The sequence below is a fragment of the Delphinapterus leucas genome, unplaced genomic scaffold, assembly GCF_059928025.1.
Source record: "Delphinapterus leucas isolate spDelLeu-1000000601 "Yukka" unplaced genomic scaffold, BTC_Dleu_Yukka2 spDelLeu_asBTCV2_sq25, whole genome shotgun sequence".
NCBI lineage: Eukaryota > Metazoa > Chordata > Mammalia > Artiodactyla > Monodontidae > Delphinapterus > Delphinapterus leucas.
In genome coordinates, this window is record NW_028322234.1 from 10671586 (window position 1) to 10693959 (window position 22374).

Below are 22374 nucleotides of genomic sequence, written 5' to 3' on the forward strand. Positions count from 1 at the left end.
CAGTGGCATTTAGTATATTCAACGATGTTGTGCAACTTCCACCTCTATCCATCTTGTAGCATGTATCAGAACTTCATTCTTCTTTATGGCTGAATAATGTTCCATCGTGTGGATGGACCACGTTATTTATTTATTTGGTGGCGCCAGATCTTAGTTGCGGCACGCAGGCTCCTTAGATGTGGCACGTGAACTCTTAGTTATGGCACGCATGTGGGATCTAGTTCCCTGACCAGGGATCGAACCCCAGCCCCCTGCGTTGGGAATGCGGAGTCTTAACCACTGCGCCATCAGGGAAGTCCCTGGACCACAGTTTGTTTATCCGTTCATCCATCCGTGGACCCTTGGGTTGTTTCCGTCCTTTGGCAGTCTCTAAACACACTGCTACGAATGTGGGTGTCCAAGTGTGTGTTGGAGTTCCTGTTTTCAATTTTACCAGGTATCGACCTAAAAGTGGAAGTGCTAGCTCATAAGGTAACTCTATGTTTGACTTTTTGAGGAATTGCCAGACTGTTTGCCAGAGCTGTTGAAAGCAGACCCCCATCTGAGAGAAGACTGGAGTCCTCAAAGACTCCTCAAAGACTGGAGTCCCAAAGTCCCTGCCCAGAACACAGCACTTCTTTCCAGGACTGGTCATGACCATCAGCAGCATCTGTGGTCTCATAGTCCATAACCCTGGAAACCCGTGAGGTGGAGGCCCAGATGGAGAAAATGAGTCATGGGGAGAAATTGACGAGGGCACTTAGCCTAAACCACCTTCCTACTCCGCCTCACCCCACATTCCAGGACTCCCTTGCAGTGGCCCTGGGAGGCCGGAGTCCACCCTCACGGGGCATTGTCGGCTCCCAGCCTGCGGCGCCCAGAAGCCCTTGCAGAATGGGGAATAAGCCAAGAGCTGTGAGAAAGAGGTGGAAACGGCAGTGAGACTTGTACACTGTCCCCAGCTCAGGACTGCAGACCTTCCTGTTGGCGGCTGCCAGTTCCCCCCTCTCCCACCCCTACAGCCCACCAGCACCCACCACCCCCCAGCTGCTCCCCTTCCCCAGCTGTGCCTCCCCACCTCTGGCCACCTCCGGCTGTCTTTCTTTTGCTTCCTCTAAATGCTTCTCGTTAAAGCCTTTAGATATTTTAAAATTTCAAAATATTGTTTGCAGGGCCTGGTTCACAGAATTGATGATATGTCATTCTCATGACCATGGGTCTATCCATGACCCACTTTACTTTACTCATTAATTTTTTTTAATTCCATAAGGTATACCCACAAGCCCTCAACAAGAAGTGGGAGATGGCCCTGCCCCCTCCCGCCACCACCCTGAATTCTGTTTCTTATTTTCTCACTCCTTTATTTATTTTTATAATAATCACTTGCATTTTTATTTATTTATTTTTAATATTTATTTATTTGGTTGCACCGGGTCTTAGTTGCGGCAGGCAGGCTCCTTAGTTGCGGCTCCAGGGCTCCTTAGTTGCGGCTCGCCAGCTTCTTAGTGGTTGCTTGTGAACTCTCAGTGGTGGCACGCATGTGGGATCTAGTTCCCTGACCAGGGATCGAACCCAGGTCCCCTGCACTGGGAGCGCGAAGTCTTATCCACTGTGCCTCCAGGGAAGTCCCACTCCTTTATTTTTTTAAGTTTTCTTAGACATGTTGGTATGCTGAAAACTTATCTTGTATCAATTTCTCTGTCTGAGCTTTATGACTCGGGTGGCTTTCAGATGGGCTTTGGGGACATCTTTTTTGCTCAAGATTCGACTATGATCAAATCATCATATCACAGGCTTTAAATATATTACAATTTTATTTGTCAGTTACACCTCAATAAAGCTGGCGGGGGGGTGGATAAAGATTCTACTACGAGACCTGTCCAGCAGCAAATTAAGATTTTTGCACTGCATCCAATTTTTAAAATGAAGAAAGGAGTGTGTTGCCAGGACCCAGCCATCTGGCAGCTGACCCCTGGGGTTCTTTTTCACAGCCGTGTAATATTCCACTGTTTCTCCAGTTGCTACCGAGGAAACATGAACGTTCTGTTAAAGTCTTAACGGCCATCTTGTTAATGTGCTACCTTTAAAGAATCATTGGTGTTGCTCCTTTTAAGCAACTCGCCTCCCTGTTCCCTCTTACTTCCCCAAATCTTGGGGATCGCTGGGAGTTGGGGTAAAGTTGGGACACTTTGGGGTCTGGCTACCCCTGAGGAGCCCTCTCCGACCTGAGGCCATCGGCTGCCCTGTTGGCCCTACAGCTGCTTATAAACCAGCTATTTATAGCCCCACCCCGCCCCCCAGCCCATGTCACTGCCCACTTCCTTGGGGCCACCAGTGAGTTCAATGCTGATGGGGAAGGGGAAGTGGGTTGCTAGGTGCTGGGGTTTGTTTAGGGTTTGAGGGTGCCCTTAACAATTTCCTGAAGGCCTTCATTTCCTAGAAGCTGAGAACACAGAGGTGATAGCTCAACCTACTTTTCTTACCTCAGTCAGTTTGGGGTGAGGGAGGAGGTGGAACAGGGCGCTGGGACCCTGTGCCCCGTCCTTGGCCCTAAACGCAGCCCTCTAAGGCATCACAGCTTCGTGCTTCACTTCTCATTGGCTTTGGGCTGCTCCTCCACATCTTCCTCTATCCCCCATTCAAATGGGGTACAAAGCGCCCCTGAGACCCCCATAGCCCCAGCCCCTGGAGACTGAGAGGCCTGGGCTCAAGGGAACCCAGGTGTCCAGCCTGCAGGAGGAGACAATGGGCCCATTGTTGGGCCTTTCCCCAGGTTGAAGGCCATCAGTCTCTGGCCTCCCACCCCCTTCCCTCACTCCATGGGGTTTCCTGGCGCAGGGACAGCTGTCTGGCCTCACAATAGCTGTGCCGTCCTCCTGGAGCCAGCAGCTGGGCTCATCCGTGTGGGGGCTGGCCCGGCCCCTTCCTCTGCCATTGTCTCCCTTCCAGGGGGCTTCCTGTTATGCCCCCTCTACCCGAAGACCCCATCTGACCCCCTCTCTCAGCCTGGGCTTGCGAGGGTGCTGGACATGGGCTGATGGCACAAGAAGCCAGGGGGCAGGACACTGGGGTCCCCTCGTCTCCCTCCCCACCGCAGAGGACAGCAAAGAAAAGGGTATCATCCTAAGAGCCACTGCTGTAGTTCACTGAGTGTCTATTCTCAGCTACATCCCTGCCATCCACTCACTCTCTTATGATCTTCACCAGCCCTGCTGCGAGGTTCTGACCATTTCACAGATGGGGAAACTGAGGCCCAGAGAGGCCACATCACCCGCCCAAGACCACACAGTCCAAAACATAGGGAATTCTCTGGCAGTCCAGTGGTTAGGACTCCATCCTTCCACTGCAGGGGGCATGGGTTCGCTCCTTGGTCGGGGAACTAAGGTCCCATAAGCCATGAGGCAAGGCCAAAAAAAAAAAAAAAAAAGGTACGCGATCTCCCACAGCACCACTCTCATTTATTGCTAAATAGATTTTAAAAAAAATAAAAAGAGGAAGAGACTGGGTTTGCCCAGGACCTCTGATATGAGATGGTGGTGCCCTGTGACTGTGCATGTCATTTTACTACTCTGTACCTCAGTTTCCCCATCTGCCAAATGGAAATCACAGCACCTGCCTTCTAGACTACTGGGAAGATAAGTGAGTTCAATCCCTGCAAAATGATTAGAGGGCAGCCAGGCATACAGTGGGCGCTGGGTGAATACTGTCATCCACTGTGATGATGTGTTACCATGGCAGCTATAAAAATAAAAATATAATATAATAAATAATACTATCATTATGATTGGCTGACTAGTCCTGGATCTGCTACTTCCTAGCTGAGGAATCTCAGGCCAGTGGCCCAACCCCCCAGGTGCTGGTTTCCCATCTGAAAAACAGGGATGCATGTCCCTACCTCACACTGTTGTGGAACAGAGGTGTCGAGATTGTCCAGGGCTTTGGGGCTGGAACTTCAGGGCAGAGGAAAGGGGGAGAAACACTGTGACACCTCAGCAGGGGCAAGATAATGAAGCCTGTAGTGGGCTTCCTTCAGTGGAGGGTAGTATTACTAATTATGCAGCCCTACTGGGTGCAGGCTTTGCTCTGGTTCTACAGAGAAACAAATGGACCAAAGTCCTGTCCTCCAGGATGACAGTCTAGGGGGGGGTGGGGGGCAGACAGTAAACAAATTAAGTAGGTAAATTTCGTGATGGGGGATGGTGAAGGGCTACAGAGAACTGAGAAAGTAGGGAATATTCGGAGGATTACATTTATGACATGGGGACGGGGGGTGGGGGTTTGGTCAGGGAACGTTTGGGCAAAAACATGAAGGAGAGGAGGGAGCGAGCCATGAGGTTATCTAGTTGTCTGGGTAAGAGTGCTCCAGGCAGAGGGAACAGCCTGTGCAAAGGCCCTGAGGTCACCCCATGCCTGGTGTTTTCCATAAGGAAAACTGTAGCCAAGCTACCGAGGAGAGAGTGGGAGGAGGTGAGGGCAGGGAGGTGACAGCAGAGCAGGCCGGGCCTTATGGGCCGAGGAAGGACTTGGGGTTTGACTCTGAGTGAGGTGGGAGCCATGGAGGGTACCTGAGCAGAGGAGGGATGAGATCTGACTCAGGTGTTCCCAGGCACCCTTGGGCCACTTGGAGGGGAAAGGAGTGGGGGGTGGGGTGGGGGGGATGTCCCTCTTCGTGCCTTCCCCAGTCCTTCTCTCCTATATCACTGGTTCCTTCCTTACCCTGCTCTGTGAGGCCAGTAGGCAGGAATTAAAATCCAATTCACCAGAAAGGAAAACTGAGTCCCAGGATGGTTAGACCTGCTCCAAGGGCCCAAGACACATCCCTGGGGGAGGAGAAGGCATGATTGCAACCCTTGGGCAGTGGTTGCCCCAGGCTGGAACCCCTACCCCCCAGCTTTTTCAAGCACCAGCTGTCAGACCTGTGGGCCTGTGGTAGGGGGAGGTGGGGGCATGTCCAGCCCTGGAATTTCCAGCTCTAAGGGAAAAAAGCCAAAAATCCACCTTGGGCCTTGTCTGGTCCCCTCCCCTCCCAGTCTCCTCCCATGTCCACTCCCCTCCCCCTGAGGAAACTGAGGCACAGAGAGACCTCAGTTACCCTGATGGGACCCCTTTCCATGCCCTGTCCAGGTCAAAGGGACAGGAAGAGCAGGAAGGGGTAAATTTTAGGACTGGGGGTGCTCCACCATCCCTGGGATAATGCTTCTCTGCCTCTGGCCATGAGTGACCTTTTTTTTCCATGACTGCAATCCTAACCTTTTAAACTATTATGTACTTAATATTTTATTTAATTTTCTAAGCTGTTGCATCCTGGAATCCATTCATTTAAAAAAGAATCTTTATATTGATGTCCTGATTGGGAAACCCTTCTCATTGCCTCAAATAGCCTGTAAATTTACAAATAAATAAGAACACAAGGAACATAAACCATGGATTCTAGCTGGATAAACCTCAGGGCCACCATGGTGTTAGCACCCAACAGAGACTTTCTCCTGGACCTTGGGCTCATTGCAGGGACCTGGGGACTGAACTGCCTACCTGTGGATCTCTGCTTAGCCACTTGTTACCTGCACCTCAGTTTCCCCCTTCTGCAAAATGGGAATCATAGCAACACCTGCCTCGAAGGTATTTCGAGGAGTAAATGAGTTAAAATAGATAAAGAGATAACTCTAGGCAAATCAGGCCTGTCTCAGATTAAGTGCTTTCTAAATAATAGTGTTTTTTAAAACAAATGATCAGAAGGCTCGAGATCAACCAGTCATATGACTTATTTGAAAAGGAAACAACTCTCCTATCACGTGATTCTCTGTTGATTAGTGTAGCGCCCAGGAATGCCCAAAATATAAGTTTCCTACCAGGTGAAACGCTGACCCAGAAAGGCCAGCTCCAGGAGCATGGTGGCCCCAAGATCCCGCAGTTTCTCTTCTTGGCATCAGCCTGGCATCCGTGAGCGCCCCTTTGTGCCCCTCCCCCAGCTCTTCTTTGGACTCTGGCCTCTGTGTCTCAGTTTCTTCATCTGGAAAACAGAGGAGGAAGGTCCTGTTAGCTCAGAGGCTGGCCCTGGAGACTCAGCACGACGAGGCAGCGAGCACAGGGTGGTCCCCCAACGTGGGTGCCCTGAGCTATTATTTCTGACGTGGCTCCTCCCCAACCTCAATGCCAGACAAGGCAAGACTTCCTCCTTGCCCCTGGGATCAGCCAACCCGAGTACACAGGGGCCAGAGAGTTCAGACACTCAACGGGCAGCTTGTGCCTCTATGCCACGTTTGAGTGTGTGTGAGTGTGTGTGTGTGCCCACGCGCACAACACACAGCGCCCCTGGGTCTGTGTTTTCACTGCACTTTCCTGTTGGTTTTCAGCTGCCCTGCCAGCTCCAGGGAGGGCCCTGGGCCAGTGGCTGCCCCGCCTTTATAAAGGGCTGGCGGGCCTTGGGGAAGCCTGCACAGCTGCCCAGCCTGGAGACACAGAGAAGCCCTGCCCTAACTTCTGCTTCCCCTGCGGGCAGCTTAGACCATGGGAGGCCCCCACAGCGTTGTCTTTCACGGTGAGAATTTTGCGGCCCCGTGGGGTGGGGGGCAGGCAGCAAGGGAGCCCCTGACAGCACCATGTGGTGCTCCGGCCCCGTCTTCCCCGGGGAGAAACGCAAAGTGCGGTTGGCAGCTCTGGGGCCAGGCCCGGAGGAAGCCACATGGTCAGGCAGGGGCTGAGGGCACATGGGGAGAGGGGCTGGTAGTGCCCAGCACCCCCAAGCCGTGGCAGGATCCCTCAGGTTGCTCTAAGAGCCTGCCCCCTCTCCCAGAGAAATCTCTGAGCTCTCTACTGGAGCCACTCTGGGGGCTGCTCCCAAAGCGGGGAAACAGGTTTGGGGAAGGAGAGGGGAAAAAAGCGAGTGCTGGGACTCCTGAAGACAGCCGGGCATAGGGGAGCGCTGCGGGGCTGGAGGGCTGGGGGGTTGGGGTGGGACCTCCCCATTGAGGGGGTACCCCCAACCTGTCCCCCACTGTCTCGGTGGCATGGGGCAGCCCCAGAGACCCTCATTCTGGCTCCCCTGGGCCCAGCTTGGACTCAGCTGTGGGTGGAAAGGACTTTGCCAGTGGACGGTTTGAACTTGACTTTTGCTGCGACTTCCCCAGGGCCTCCCTTCCCGCCCCACCCAGGGTGGCTCTACCGGTTATGGTGGGCAGCTGGTTGCCAGGGCAACCAAGCAACAAAGAGAATGAAGAAATGGCATTTGGGGTACCAACCAGAGCTTGCCCAGGCCACAGGGACGGGCTTCCCTGTGCTGGCCCGGGATGGCAGGCGTGAGCCCAGTGGCTCCCAGACTGGGAAGCAAGAAACTGGAATCTGTGTGGGGCACACCTGATGGGGGGGCGGTGTGTCACCGGAGCCAGATCTCGCAGCCCCTGAATCTCACTTTCCACATCTGTAAAATGTGGCAAGACTGGTCTTCACTTTATAGGGCTGTGTTAAAGGTTAACTGAGTTCGTATGCAAACTATTCCTGGTTCACAGAATTAAGTAAACAGTATTTATTATTATTATTATTTCACTGGCTGGTCTGGGGGGTAGACTGGGGGGTCCTTAGCAGGAGGATCAAGGAGAGGATGACTGCCCCATCCCCACCCCAGGAATCTTACGCCTCAGGGCTCGGCGGGGGGGATGCAAACCAGATGGGACTGGGAGCAGATGACCAGCCGCTCCACTCCCAGCTCCTGTTTGGGCGACTTCCAAGGACCCAGATGGAGAAGTCCTGGCCCAAGAGCCTCCGTGGTGGGGGAGCAGTGCCCAGCCTAGGCAGAGGTCACAGGGCACAAAACAACCGTCCCATCCCCCTGCAGCATCTGGGGACCTTGACCCCATCAATTCCACCTTTTCCAAGCTCCTCTGTTCACCAGATTCTTCCTGAATCTTTTTCTGGGCTTCAAGCCTCAGTCTGTCCATCTGCAGAATGGACACAAACAGGGCAGTTGTGAACGTGAAAGTTGCTACTGGGGACTTTGGGAGCTGGGGACAAATCAGCCCAGGTCCCATCCTACCAGGGAAGGCCATTTTGTGGTGTGTCATGCAAAGAGGAACTGAGCCCCAGCCAAGGGGGAAAGTAGCCAAGCCCGGTGACCAGAGAGGAGGACGAGAGAAATCATCGCACGAGGGAGAGGAAGGACATTCCAGCCTCAGTTTACCCTGGCTGGGAGAGCTTCTGGGAGGGACTCTTGCCCACCGCCAGCCTGAGGGGTATCAAGTTTGGACCGAGGGGCTGAGTGGTCGGGGGACCCTCCAGCCTGCACCCCTGACAGCCCCGCAAGCTTCACGCATGATGATGGACCCCAGAATTCCCCTGGGAGCTCCCTCCAAAGGCAACGAGCTATGAGTCATCCGTTCCCTTGGCCCAGGAAGTGACTCATGCCTGCCCTTCCTCCCGGCCCCCATCCCTCCGCCCACCGCCCCTTTTGGGTCTCCCTGGATTGTTGGGGTCTGCACTGCCTCCCCGGCATTCCCACGTGGGCAGGGACTGGACGCCTCCCCCAAGCCCTCCCCATGCCTCCACCTGTTGCTGAGCTGCCCTCACCCCCTCACTCCCTTTCCCTCTGTTTCCATCCCACCCCCTTTCTAATTGTTTTTCTCTATCTTGCTCTCAATCTCCATATCTGTGTCTCCCTGTCCAATCTCTGCCATTTCTGTCTCTCTCTGAGTGTCCTGTTTCTCTGTCCCTCTCTATCACTGTCTTAACTTCTGTTTCTCTCCATCTGTCTCTCCTCATCTCTCTGTCTCTGTTTCTTTCTCCCTCTCTCTCATCTCTGTTTTCTCTCCATCTCTGTCTTCTTGTCTGTCTGTCTCTGGTGAACCGTGAGGAGATCCCCATCTCTAAAGCCCCTGATGACCTGAGGAGGCCCCGAGAGTGGGGTGCCCCTGAGCAGCAGGTACAGCCGGGGAGGAGGCTGTACCTGTCACGTTGTCACCCCCAACGTGAGCCCACACCATCTTCCTGTGTGCAGGGGAGGCTAGGGTGAAATGTCACCACTGGGTCTCAAGACAGCCATCAGGGCTAACAGATATTGTGGGCGTGGTGTGCATGCACCTTCGTCCCCAAGGACGGGTGTGTGGGCTGGAGGAACTTAGATTCGGGGGTGGGGCGGATCTGAGAAAACACCCAGTCCTTTTCCTCCAACCTCCTCATTCTTACACAGAGAAACATTGCACGGGGAACTCTACTCAATATTCTGCGATAACCTCTATGAGAAAAGAATCTGAAAAAGAATGAATACATGTAGGACTTCCCGGGCGGTCCAGTGGTTAAGATTCTGAGCTTCCACTTCAGGGGGCGTGGGTTCGATCCCTGGTCGGGGAACTAAGATTCCACATTCTTCGCGGTGCAGCCAAAAAAAAAAAAAAAGAAAAAAAGAATGAATATATGTTTATGTGTAACTGAATCACTTTGCTGTACGCCTGAAATTAACACAACATTGTAGATCAACTATAATCCCATATAAGTTTTTTTCAAAAAGAAAAGAAACGTTGACGACAGTAAACACTTTGACACAGCAGGTGATATTCGGAGGCTTACTTCTCATACTACTCTAGGAAATGGGTCCCGTCACCATCCCCATTCTACAGAAGGGGAAGCTGAGGCTCTGAGAGATGAGGTAACCTGACCACAGTCCAGAAGTTGAACTGTGGCTGCCAGGCTCCAGTCTGTTTACCGAACTGTTGCCGACAGAGCCCACAGGTCCGCGGGAGCCAGGACCCCCTCGGTGCTTGGGCCCCTTCTCCATCCCTCAGTTTCTGAAACCCACCTCCAGGGGACAGGTGGCAGAGCCTCTGGCCATGGGTGTCCGATATCTGGGAGGTGCCACGTACTCACTCTCTCCTTGAGCAACGGACAGAGCCCAAGCCTGGGAGGGGCCAACAGCCCCCTTTCCACAGTTGCTTCTCTCTTAGCATTGCATCTGCCCTTCCCTGCTCTGGTGACCCCCTTGACCCTCCCCTTCTCTGTTCCAGTGCTGTGTGTCTTGCTGACTCTGTCGGAAGCTGGGTCCCAGAGCACCATGGGTGAGTCTGCTGGGAGCAACTCAGTCCACAGCCGGAGCCTGGGGAAGGGGCCCTAGACCCTCACCCACCCCCCCCCTCAGCCCAAACAGGAGAGAGGCCTGTTGCAGGGGGAAGGCCAGGGTCATGCCTCCCCAACACCCCTTCTTATGGAGATGATCCTGCCCCCCTCCCCAGCCCCTGACTCAGCCCTCACGTTCTGACCAAGGTCTCCATCCCCACAGCCTGTGCTGGGCGGTGCCCTGCAAACTCCTCATGTGTCCATGGTAACTCCTGCCGCTGCGCTCCGGGATTCAGTTCTTCATCTGAGGAGATCTTCACCGACATCTTCGGCAGCTGTGATGGTACAGAGGCTTGGGGGTGATGGAGGGACAGGCAGAGATTGTGGGGTACAGTCCAATGCCCGTGGGGGGACATGGGTGTTGGTTGGGGGCTTCAGCCTTTCTCCTCAGGACCATCATCAAGGACAGAAAAAAGAGAAAGGAAAACCTATGAGAGAGGTGGAGAGATGAGACATGAATAAACATGGCCTCCTGGAGAGAGAGGAGCTGGGTCTCCAGGAGTCTGGAGTCTGTGCCTCAGTTTGCCCTTTCAGGACTGAGGAGGGGGGTGCAGAGCTTCCACCCACCCCCCACTTCAGCACTTCCCACTGTGTCCCAATCTGGGGTGCCGGCCAGAGGGCCAAGAAGAGCAGAGCTGATCGCACAAGCTTCAGGAATGGCTTGCTCCAGCCGCAGCCCAGCCTCAGCAGTATTGCCTGAGAGTCTAATTCTTTCTAAAAAGACACTGATTAGCCATCAGGACCAGTGCTGGGGAGCCAGGTAGGGGATGGGGATCTCTGCCCTGACCAAACTCATGCCTTTGGGAGGTGACCCTTTGCCCTGCTGTGTTCCAGACATCAACGAGTGCGGACCACCCTTGACAGTGTCCTGTGGAAAATTAGCAGACTGCCAGAACACGGAAGGGGGCTATTACTGCATGTGCAGCCCAGGATATGAGCTTGTCTCTGGGGCAACACTGTTCAAGAACGAGAGTGGGAATACGTGTCGAGGTGAGAATGCCCCTGCATCTTCCACTTCTCCATCCACGAGCTTTGGGGCCACCACAATACTGTGTCACTCCTGTAGCATCCAGGGCTCAGGGCTTTGGTTACAGGTGTAGCACCCAGGTCTGAGTTGGGACAGATGTACCTGTGCCTTTCCCACCTGCACAGAGAGGCAGGGCGGCATGAGCCAGGGACCCAGATCCTGGCTTTGCCACCTGATAGCTGTGTGTGTGACACTGGCCAGGATACTTATTCAGAAATCACCGTTAACATGTGGGATGTGATGATACTATTGTGAGTGTATGGGTTTTTTTGTTTTTGTTTTTGTTTTTTTGCGGTACGCGGGCCTCTCACTGCCGTGGCCTCTCCCGTTGCGGAGCACAGGCTCCGGACGCGCAGGCTCAGCGGCCATGGCTCACGGGCCCAGCCGCTCCGCGGCATGTGGGATCTTCCCGGACCGGGGCACGAACCCGTGTCCCCTGCATCGGCAGGTGGACTCTCAACCACTGTGCCACCAGGGAAGCCCTGTTTTGTTTTTTTAGAGTCTCTATCTTTTACAGATAAAAACAAAAGGAGCTTTGCCTTTTATTAACTGTGTGATTTTGGACAAGTTACTTCACCTCTCTGTGCCTCGGTTTACCCATCTGTAAAAAGGGGGTGACCAATGGCGCTTATTACCTCATAGAATTGCCAGGAAGGTATAGGAGATCACAAAACACAAAACAGTGACGGCTGTTGGGTTTTTAAATTATAATGATTATGATTTAATGTACCCTTTCCAGGATGGGCATCCCTGTGGTTCGTGCCCCACGGTGGGTGCTCGCGAGCAGCTGTCCCAGTCCATCCCTTTACCAGGGACCCCGGAGGAGCCTGGTCTCCACACATCACCAGGTTTTGCCCCCTTTCCAGAGGGGGCAGGCAGGCAGGGAAAGGGGCAGATGGGGCCAGCAGTGGACAGACAGGAGCCACGACTCCAGAGAGGGGTCCAGAGAGAGGATTAGACACGAATACTGAGGACGGGGAGGGGAAGGTGGGAGGTGAGGAAGAGGCTGAACCCAGGATTCAGAGGACTCTGAGTAGGGTCCACAGGCCCACCCTGCTGCTACCTTGGTCCCAGCGCCTTCCCTCCTGCCCTGCAGAGGGAGGGCGGCAGAGCCTCCCTGGTGGGAGGGAAGAGAGGACCTGCATCTATGTGGAGGTGCTGCTGGTCCACAGGGGCCTCTGTGGGGGTATGCTGTGCATGAAACATGTGGCCTGGCCAGAGCCTTCACGTGAACTGGAAAAATGTCCCTCATCTCCAAGGTGAATACTGTGTGTTTAGGGAATGGAGAGTGAGCTGGTTTTCCTCTCCCATTTGCCTCCTTGGCTGGACACCCTTGTGCAGTCAGCAACCTGCACAACTGTACATGGTGGTCTTGGAGCCCACTCAGTGTGCCTTGGCTGGGGGTGCCACCCACCCACTGTTGTGAGCCCCTGCAGAGACACGGATGAACAAGAGTGAGGTGTGAGAGGGAGCTCTACGGACCTCAAGGAGGGTGACTGCGAGAGAGCAGCCTGCTGGTTTGGACCAGAGTTTGCTGCCTGAAGACCTAGCTCTGTGCATGGCTCAGCTGGACTGTCTGTGCACCCCTTCCTCAGCATTCCAACCTTTGCCACACCTGAGGATGTGTCCGCCCGTGTCCTGGCCGTGGGGTCTGCTACGGGCAGGAGACACGGGCTGCTCCCTGGGTTCCTCATCCCACTTTCTCCAGGCATCAGAGGGCCATCTTGTGCACCTACCTCATCTCCCAACCCTCTCTGAACCCCAAGGCTCAGAACCCTTTGCAGAGGGTCACTTCCAGATGTTTGGAACATCCCCCCGGCCACCTGGCATCTTATTTGCATGAAACAAAAGAGTGGCTGGCATTCAAGATACTCAATGAGGTCACAGCACCGTGTGTTCCAGCACAATATCTGCCCTCTTCGCCGCTCTTAGTGACTGCTGGGAGGAGACCTGCCCCTCTGGGGCCCTCTCAGACCCCCTGGGCCATGGTGGACCCTGGGACCCTGTCCAGAAATGCGGAAGGAGGGAGATTCACCGTCCCTGGCCAGCCCTGCCCTGGCTCAGCAACCTGCCTGGAAAAGATGCCTCCTGGCACCCTGACCCCAATTCTCAGCCACTCAGCTTCCATCTATTTCCCCACACAAGGCTCCACCCTGACCCTCCCCAGTAATTCCAGTTCACGGACCTGAGGCAGCTCTGATGACTGGGGCCTGGGAGGACGTTGTGTCAGGGGTGGGCAGGGTGACATCGAGCCCCCAACACACTGGAAGAATCAGATGAACAAAGAGGCTCCCATCTGGAGCAGATGACAGGAGAGGTTGTCATCAGGGACCATTGCCCCTGGCCTGACCCTCTACTGAAGAGATCAACCCAGGCCCCACGATGACCCAGACCACTTGGGGACAGAAGACGGAGGCTGAGCCCCACTCAGCAGGGTCCACGGGTCTACGTCCCAGGTGAGAGGCCAAGGGCCAAGATGACAGAAACACCTGCCACCCTTCATGCATGACACCTGCTCCCTGCTCCAGCCACCCAGCCATTGCCCACTGCAGGCCTTGCTCAGACGTGGATTTTCACCACTTCCTGCCAATCTAGGCGATGCCTTCGTGGGAATCAGAAAAAGGCACCTTCAGAGGCCCAAGGCTGCCTGGCCAGACATCAGCCCCACTGTCCAGCACAGCCTGGTGCCCACTGTCCAGGTGGCCCTGGCCTTTCCGGCATCACCCTCATTTTCTGTGCCACTGCCCAGAAGCCTCGTCCTTGAGGGGCGTGGCTCAGGCGTGGGTCTTGGTGCATCTCCATGGAGCTGGAGTCTCAGAGTTAGCGTGGACAGGAGAGTGCTGTCCCGCCAGGGTCACCAGGATCCAAGGAGAACTCAGCTGACAGCACTCACTCTGGGGGAGTCAGGACAAAGTCCATCACCGGGAACCAAGATGGGACCTCCCTGCTCAGGGAACACAGCATTTCTCCTGCACTCGGTTCCCAGGAAGGCACGCCCAGGCCTTTGTCCAAATCCTTAGGCTGGGACACAAGCAGCTGTGATGTCCCCACCACAGCTGGGAGCTTCCCAGGGAGGCTGAGAGAGCCAGAGCCGGCAGACAGGGGAGGACTTGGGTCACTCCTGGCCACATCTGGACAACAGAATATCTGGGCCACCATGCTCACGCACAGGATGCCTCCATGTGAATTAGAAAAGACGCACTCACCGAGGGAGAGAGAGCGGGCCCAGAAGGCTGTCCACAGCTGCAGGCATCCATCATCCTCTCCTTTCCCTCGCAGACGTGGATGAATGTCAGCAGAAACCCAAAGTCTGTAAAGGCCGCAGTCTCTGCATCAACACGCAGGGCAGCTACCTCTGCCAGTGCCCGCCTGGCTTGAAGCTCAACCTGGAGGACCCAAGACATTGCACAGGTAGAGGCCCTGGGAAGACAGTGTGAGGCTGGCCTGGAGCTGAAGAAGGAGTCGAGGCGGTCCCTGGAGCCTGAGGAGGAGGGAGAAGAGCCTCAGGTTCCTGCAATGCCAAGGGCCTGCCGGGGCCCTGCCCAAGGATTCGCCTCCCCGAAAGGTCCCACCACAGGCCAGGGAGGCGGCAGAGCCTTCTGGGCCTGGGGTTCCCTTGTGGAGCTCCCTGCCCCTGTGAACATCCCCAGACCTCGCCCCTTCCTCATCTGTCACATTCGAGCAGAGGAAGCTGTCACTTCCTGTTCCCGGAAGGGGAACCTCAGTCCAGGGCTGGACTTCCAGACCCCATGACTCAGTCTCCCTCCTGGTTTTACTATAAAGTGGGGACCATGGCCCCTGCCGTGCCCATCTTGCAGGGAGGCTACCTTAAGGTGCTTTGAGGGTGAAGTTGAAGGTCACCAGGTGATGGCACGTGCAATCACAGTGGGGTCCTTGGTGCTGGGCAGTGATAAGCGGGTACAGTGAGAAGTGGAAGTGGGGGGCGCCTGACCCTCTGGCTTTGTCCTCAGATGTGAATGAATGTACCTCGGGGAGAAACCCATGCCACAACTCCAGCCACTGCTTCAACCTCGTGGGCACCTATAAGTGCCACTGCCGTCCAGGCTGGAAGCCAATTCCTGGGGCCCCCAGCAGCCCAAACAACACTGTCTGCGAAGGTTCAGAGCTCAGATGCTATGTTCTTGGAGACCCACACTTAAAACATCGGATCACATATTCAGTGGCACCCACCCAAAGCAAACAGAAAGAATGCTGGGGGAGCCCTGCTGTGCCAGGCATTAATTCTTTTGGGGCTAAATGTCAAAACATCTGGGGGTCCTGGAGAAGGAGCTGGGGTGCCAAGAGAAAAGCTCCCAGGGACTCCAGGCAGCAGCTAATAACTGAGACGAAGACTCTTCAGTATTTTCACAACCTGCCTATCTGTATGGGGCCCACCTGCTATGTGTCAGAACTCTGCACACTTCCCATAAATAACCTCAGCGTCCACCGTTCGATGATGTGCAGTCACCAGGTGGCATCACCTCCGGGCGTGGGAGGGGGCACTAATATGGGAAAAAGAGGGGCACAGAGAGGAGAGGGGATTCATCAGGGCTGGGACAGAGCCAGACCCCCTTCTTCGTGTCCCCAGATATGGATGAGTGCAGCTCCGGGCAGCATCAGTGTCACAACTCCACCATCTGCGTCAACACCGTGGGTTCATACACGTGTCACTGCCGCCAAGGCTGGGTGCCCAAACCCGGATTCCAGGATAAGCAAATGGGCACCATCTCCTGCGAAGGTACCTGTCCTGACCTGACCCCAGACCCCCTCCTACAACAAGCACAGACACTCTCACACCTAATGAACTGCTGTCCTGTCCCCTGCAGAGATCTCCTTCCCCACCTGGACCGCACCCCCTGAAATCAAGAGCCAGGTGAGTGGCCCCAGCAGGGAACAGGAGACAGGAAATCTTCCACCCAGCTCACCCTGTCCACCCATTTTCCCCAAGCTCCCCCATCCAGGATGAGGTTCTCTGACCCCCCTCCTCTCCTCTCTCTCCAGAGTCTCTCTGGCTTCTTTGAAAGAGTCCAGAAAATGAGCATAGACTTCAAGTCAGCCTTGCCTCAGGAAACCATCCAGGTAAGGGCAGGCCCTGGGGGGGAGCCCCAAGACAGTGTGGGGTGGCTGGAGGATGCTTCAGTGTGAGTGGAGATGCCCAAGCAGGGGCCTCTGTGTCTGTATGCACAATATACACACACACCATATATATACATTGTACAAACACAGACATACATACACACCCCAAAATGTACACACACACACACACACACACACACACACACATTTGAGAGGGATATAATGGCAATAGAATGAAGCAGTTGAGAATTTCACCTCTGGAGCCAGGCCTCAAGGTTCAAATACACCCCATCCTACCCGCTGCCACTTCCTGCTGTGTGACCTCAGGCAAGTGACTCCCCCTCTCTGGGCCTGTCTCCTCACTTCATAAATGGTGCCTGCTTCATACAGGTGGTGAAAAGGTTTAAATGAACTAATAGAAGTAAGGCTCAAAGAATAGTGCCTGGCACACAGTATAAGCAGTATACGTAAGTTTTGGCATATGTCCTTAGCCTGGTAGAAATATTGAGCCCCTAAAAAATAATAATAATAACTTTTAAAAAGAGAAATATGTGAGGAACTTCCCTGGTGGTCCAGTGGGTAACATTCCACACTCCCAATGCAGGGGGCCTGGGTTCCCTGGTTGAGGAACGAGATCCCGCATGCATGCCGCAACTAGTAAGAGTCCTCATGCCCCAACTAAAGATGCCGCATGCCGTACAAAGATCCCACGTGCTGCAACCAAGACCCGGCGCAGCCAAAATAAATAAATAAGTATTAAAAAAAGAGAGAGAGAGAGAAACATGTGAGCCCCTTGTATCATTTAAAATTTTCCTGTAGCTACATTTTTAAAATATAAAAGTAGGGCTTCCCTGGTGGCACAGTGTTTGAGAGTCCGCCTGCCGATGCAGGGGACACAGGTTCGCGCCCCGGTCCGGGAAGATCCCACATGCCGCGGAGCGGCTAGGCCCGTGAGCCACGGCCACTGAGCCTGCACGTCTGGAGCCTGTGCTCCGTAACGGGAGAGGCCACAACAGTGAGAGGCCCACGTACCGCAAAATAAAAATAAAAAATAATAAAATAAGATATAAAAGTAAAGAATAAATTTGAGTAAAAGTAAACAAGTGAAATTAATGTGAAAATTGCATATAACCCAATAGATTCAAACTATTACCATTTCAACGTGGAGCCATATTTCAAGCGACACCTGTGGCTCGTGGCAACTGTTCTGGGGCAGTGCAGACTTAGAAAATGGCCTGTGCCTGATAAATGTTAAGCGCTGTCGTTGTTATAATACGTGCACACAGGCATATACTCAGTCCCCTTACTTGTCTTCTGGCTACTGCAGTGTCTTGAAGATTCCCCTGTGTCTGTCCCCCAGGCAACCCAGGTGGTTCTCCAGTGTGTACCCCAGTTGTGGGGGTGGGGTGAGGGGAGGTGAGATCAGGGTCCTTCAGGCAGCCCCTGTGGTGCAATGACCCAGCAGATGTCACCCAACACCCACAGTACCTCATCATGTCACTGGATGACCTGTTGAAAACCCCAGGGGACCTGGAGGCCTTGGACCTGTCTTCCAGGCACCACACAGCCACCTACCTGTTCTCAGGCCTCGAACAAATCCTGAGGACCCTGGCCAAAGCCATGTCTGAAGGCTCCTTCATCTACCATTCTCCTGGGGACACAGGTGAGACCCCGTCCTGCTCCGCCCCAGCCCCGGGCCCCCCTCATACACCCAGAGCCCCTGATCACTGCCCCCTGTCCCCTCAGAGCTGTCCCTGATGGTCCAGGAGCAGGGGAATGGAAACATCACCGTGGGCCAGAGCCAGGCACGGATGCTGCTGGACTGGGCCGTGGCAGCTGGAGCCGAGAAGTCCGGTAATGGCAGGATCCGGAGTGGGCACCTGAGGGAGAGGGATGGAGAAGCTGGGATATGGCTAGGGGTGAGATTCCGAATATACAGCAACTGAAAACTGACCCATGGGGAGGGACTCCAGGCATCACAGTGGACTGGTGAGCCTGAATTAGACATCTTAGGAGGGAGGATGGGGCACAGAAGGAAGCAGAGCAGAAGGTAGCCAGCGTGTCTGTCCCCCAGGCCCCACCGTGGTAGGAATCCTTTCCAGCCCGAACATGCAGAAATTGCTGGCCAACGCCTCTTTGGACCTGGACTTGGAGAAGCAAACCGAGCTGGAAGAGATCTACGAAAGTCCTGTCCGCAGCGCCCAGCTCAGGCTTCTTTCAGCCGTCAACTTGGTCTTTCTGAGCAACACGAACACAGATAAACTCAACTCCAAGGTCACCTTCACCTTCTCCCACCCTGTGAGTCCTTGGGTGGGGAGGGGGGTTCAGCCCTACTGCTCACCCCATGGCCAAGGTCACCGTGGTCCCTCTGCAGCCTTTGTTTCCCCACTTCCACCCACTCTGCTCCTTCCTTACAGGTATCTCAGGGCCTTTGCACTTGCTGTGCCCTCTGCCTGGGACAACTTTCCTCCACATGACTCAGTCCTTTACCTGTCTCCAGTCTTTGTTCAAATGTCACCTCCTTTTCTAGGCCTTCCCTGACCTGCTTATTTTAAATTACAATCTGTAATCACGCCCCACCTTTCCCCTTTGCTCTTTTCTTTCTTTCTTTTGCACTCAGCACCTTCTAACACACTATATAGTTTACTTATTGAAAATTTATTAGGTTTATTATTTTCTGTCTGTCTCCCCCAGTAGTATGTCAGCCCCAGAAGGACAGGGACTTGTGTCTGCCCTGTTTACTCCCGTGTCCCCTGGCCTGACACACACAGTAGGTGCTCAGTAGACAAATGCCAAATGAAAAACAGCCCTCTTTGGGTTCAACCCAAGCCCAGTACCCAAGAGTGGGCTCCAGGCTAACCTCTACCACCGCCCCTACCTGCTCACAGTGGGAGATGCCCGGGACAAGGCAGGAGCTGATCTGCGCCTTCTGGAGGAGTGACAGCAACAGGAGAGGGTACTGGGCCACCTCGGGCTGCCAGACGCTGGGCAGCGGGAATGGCAGCACCACCTGCCAATGCAATCATCTGAGCAGCTTTGCCATCCTCATGGCCCACTACGATGTGGAGGTGAGCAGACCAGGGGCCATCCGCAAAAGCCCACAGGTGGCACGGCTGGCTTCGGTGAGACAGGCAGCTGGTTCTTGGGGGTACGGTCCACCTGATTCTGTATGGTTGCACAGCCCAGGCGGCCCTACACCACACCTCCCAGCCCCTTCCCTGGGACCCCCCCAGACCTCCACATGACCCAGCAACTAAACAGAGTGGCCTGGCACTGCAGGCCCTGCTCCAGCCGGTGCCCCTCTGACTGCTCACCCCCTAACAAGTTGTTAAATATCCCTAAAAGCTCCTGAGGGAGCACAACTTTCTGTATGTGGCCTCAGAGGGATCCATAGATACGCTGGGCCATGTGAATACCTGGAATGGGCCAGGCAGAGTAGGGGAGGCTGGTGGTCCAGGCCCAAGGCCCAGGAAGGACAAAAATGTGGGTTTTGAGGAGCTCATAGGTGTGGCCAGGTGTAGGAGGGGCAAGAGATGAGATAGAGATGAGGGTCAGAGAGATGGGCTCATCAGTGTTGGGAAAGAAGGTTGCAGCCATTGAGGCCTCACTGGGGACCTTCTCAGTAGAGCTGTCTGGGTGTGTAGTGGAGAAGCCCATCCGGAAGAACTAGGGATCCCTGCTGCACCCATGGGGGTGCGGGTGGCGGTATTTAGGATGAGACACAGCAGGTTTACTCAGATGTTGATGGCAGAAGAGGTGGGGGGGAGATGAGCCACCTGATCAGAGTCCTACAGGCCAGGTCCCAGGTGCCTGTTGGTGGTGGGGCCCACAAGGAGGGCAGGAAGGCCTCAGAGCACTAATCGAGTCCCGCCCACCCCGTCCTGCATCCAGGACTGGAAGCTGGCCCTGATCACCAAGGTGGGACTGTCTTTGTCGCTGGTCTGCCTGCTGCTGTGCATTCTCACCTTCCTGCTGGTGCAGCCCATCCAGGGCTCGCGCACCACGGTGCACCTGCACCTCTGCATCTGCCTCTTCGTGGGCTCTACCATCTTCCTGGCGGGCATCGAGAACGAAGGCGGCCAGGTGAGGCCCCGCCCCGTGGAAGGCCCCACTCTCGCCTGAGCGCTAGACCTACCTGCGAGGGCCCTGAGTGGAATAGCCCCGCCCACTCCCAGCTGGGTCCGGTGGTCTGGCCCGGGAAGCCCAGGGCCCCGCCCATTCGCCCGCTTTAAACCCCGCACGGCCACGCCCTGACTCCGCCTGCCATCCGGCGTCGGGCCCGCCCATCGCTGACGACACCCACCCCTCCGTCCCTCCGTCCCTCCGTCCCTCCGTCCCGCCCCCGCCCCGCAGGTTGGGCTGCGCTGCCGCCTGGTGGCCGCGATGCTGCACTACTGCTTCCTGGCCGCCTTCTGCTGGATGAGCCTCGAGGGCGTGGAGCTCTACTTCCTCGTGGTGCGCGTGTTCCAAGGCCAAGGCCTGAGAAAGCGCTGGCTGTGCCTGATCGGCTACGGCGTACCGCTGTTCATCGTGGCCGTCTCGGCAGCCATCAAGAGCCAGGGCTACGGCCGCCCCCAGTAGTGAGTGCGAGGTGGTGGGAGAGGGCCAGGGCGTGGAGGCTGCACCCAAACACAGTGCCCCTGCTCGCCTGTGACCCCACCCTCTGGGCTTACTGGGTGCTGACCGGACCCCTCCCTTCTCGCCCAGCTGCTGGTTGGACCACGCCAACGGCTTCCTCTGGAGCTTCCTGGGACCTGTGACCTTCATCGTTTTGGTAACTGCCTCACTCCCCACCCCACACCTGTGGAAACCTGAGGTGCTTGGCTCCACACTGAGCCGGCTCCACCGGCTTTCTCCCTGTGAGTTCCAAGGACACCCCCTAATCCGAATTCTGTGCTCCCCACCCAGTGCAATGCTGTCATCTTCGTGATTACTGTCTGGAAGCTCACTCAGAAGTTTTCTGAAATCAACCCGGACATAAAGAAACTAAAGAAGGCCAGGTGAGAGCAGGGGCAGGGAAGGGGCCTGGCAGGAGTGGGTGTGTGAGGCGAGGACCTTACGCGGCAACTGCACACCTCCCCACAGGGTGCTGACCATCACCGCCATCGCCCAGCTCTTTGTGTTGGGCTGCACCTGGGTCTTTGGCCTGTTCCTCTTCGACCAACGTAGTTGGGTGCTGTGCTACACCTTCAGCATCCTCAACAGCCTGCAGGGCCTCTTCCTCTTTGTGCTGTACTGCCTCCTCAACAAGAAGGTGGGCTGCAGGCCGGGCTGCGGGCGGGGCTGGGACCCTAGTCCCGGGGCCCCCTCCTCCCCTCACCTGGCACCGTGTGCCCCACAGGTGAGGGAGGAGTACCGGAGGTGGGCCTGCATGGTCACCGGGAACAAGTACTCCGAGTTCGCCACATCCACCTCTGGGTCTGGCTCCAGCCAGAGTCAGACTCAGGTAAGGGCTGAGCCTTGGAGCGGGGGTGCAGGCCATAAGGCACCTGGGCCTGGGGTCAGTTCTCACGGGGCTCCTTTCTCTCCAGGCTCTCAGGCCCTCAGAGTCTGGCATGTGATGGCGCCGTCCAGGCCGGGCCAGCGGCTCCCGTGGCCTCCGCAGCTCCTCCACATGCTGAAGACCTCCTCTCCTCTCCCACTGCTCTGCTCCCTCCTGCCCTGGTCCCCATATGCACCATGGAGAGGAGGGTGACAACTGCCACCTGGCACCGTACTCCAGAATACCCAGCCAGGGTGGAGAGCCGGACCTACTGGGCCTGCTTCTGGCTGCCTCTCAGCTCCACCCTAGCCAGGACCCAGGGCAGGGGCAGAAGCTGGCCCAGGACTGCAGCCCCTTGCCCTGGCACACAAGGCCCAGATAGACTGAGGGCTCCTGTGCCCAGCCTGGCCCTCCCCCCTCATCTGTCTTTGCTACAGAACAAGAGGCCAGGGTGTTGGGGCTCAGCACCGGTTAAGCTAAGACTGAGGTCAGGGGTGGGAAAAGGGCAGGGCCGAAGGCTCATGGTACAGAGGCCCATCTGCCCCCAGGGCAGAGGGTTCTCACTGATGTGAAGGCTGTGGATACTGTGTAATGTTTTTTATCTGTATAAACCTTTCAGTGTTGACACTTAAAATTAAATATCACTTTGACATAGAAAGTGGCATTTCTTCCTGGCTAAGGGCTTGGAGACCGGGCCCATGGTTTTCCACGA

The 22374-nt window shown here is 55.5% G+C and overlaps 1 protein-coding gene and 1 long non-coding RNA gene across 6 annotated transcripts; one reads left to right on the top strand and one right to left on the bottom strand.

Annotated features, from left to right (window-relative positions):
- Positions 1–1053: 1053 nt before the first annotated feature.
- LOC111166552 (uncharacterized) lies at positions 1054–14866 on the bottom strand. 2 transcript variants are annotated; one of them, XR_016391488.1, is made up of 4 exons: positions 14311–14866; positions 10221–10505; positions 9236–9333; positions 1054–5989 (listed from the first exon to the last, which is right to left on the bottom strand). It is a non-coding gene; the product is annotated as an uncharacterized LOC111166552 (long non-coding RNA). The 2 variants fall into 2 exon arrangements; XR_002642647.3 differs by having other exon boundaries at positions 1054–9333; positions 14311–14865.
- Positions 6271–22320, top strand: ADGRE5 (adhesion G protein-coupled receptor E5). 4 transcript variants are annotated; one of them, XM_022558360.3, is made up of 20 exons: positions 6271–6517; positions 9969–10019; positions 10241–10360; positions 10912–11067; positions 14384–14515; positions 15076–15222; positions 15693–15842; positions 15931–15977; positions 16106–16183; positions 17666–17843; positions 17927–18034; positions 18255–18478; positions 19069–19248; positions 20072–20263; positions 20534–20760; positions 20888–20954; positions 21089–21180; positions 21266–21434; positions 21522–21626; positions 21712–22320. In XM_022558360.3, the coding sequence occupies exons 1-20, from the start codon at positions 6487–6489 to the stop codon at positions 21739–21741; spliced, it is 2484 nt and encodes an 827-aa protein (XP_022414068.1). In that variant the 5' UTR covers positions 6271–6486; the 3' UTR covers positions 21742–22320. The 4 variants fall into 4 exon arrangements, with proteins under 4 accessions (XP_022414068.1, XP_022414070.1, XP_022414069.1 ...); XM_022558362.3 differs by lacking the exon at positions 15076–15222 and having other exon boundaries at positions 6273–6517; XM_022558361.3 differs by lacking the exon at positions 14384–14515 and having other exon boundaries at positions 6273–6517.
- The last annotated feature ends 54 nt before the right edge of the window (positions 22321–22374 follow it).

Bases quoted from the DNA above. Each gene is read 5' to 3' on its own strand.
- ADGRE5 (XM_022558360.3), top strand. From the start codon at position 6,487: ATGGGAGGCCCCCACAGCGTTGTCTTTCACG. The intron at 10,361-10,911 runs GTACAGAGGCTT...GCTGTGTTCCAG, and splicing joins CATCTTCGGCAGCTGTGATG to ACATCAACGAGTGCGGACCA. The intron at 21,181-21,265 runs GTGAGAGCAGGG...ACCTCCCCACAG, and splicing joins AAGAAACTAAAGAAGGCCAG to GGTGCTGACCATCACCGCCA.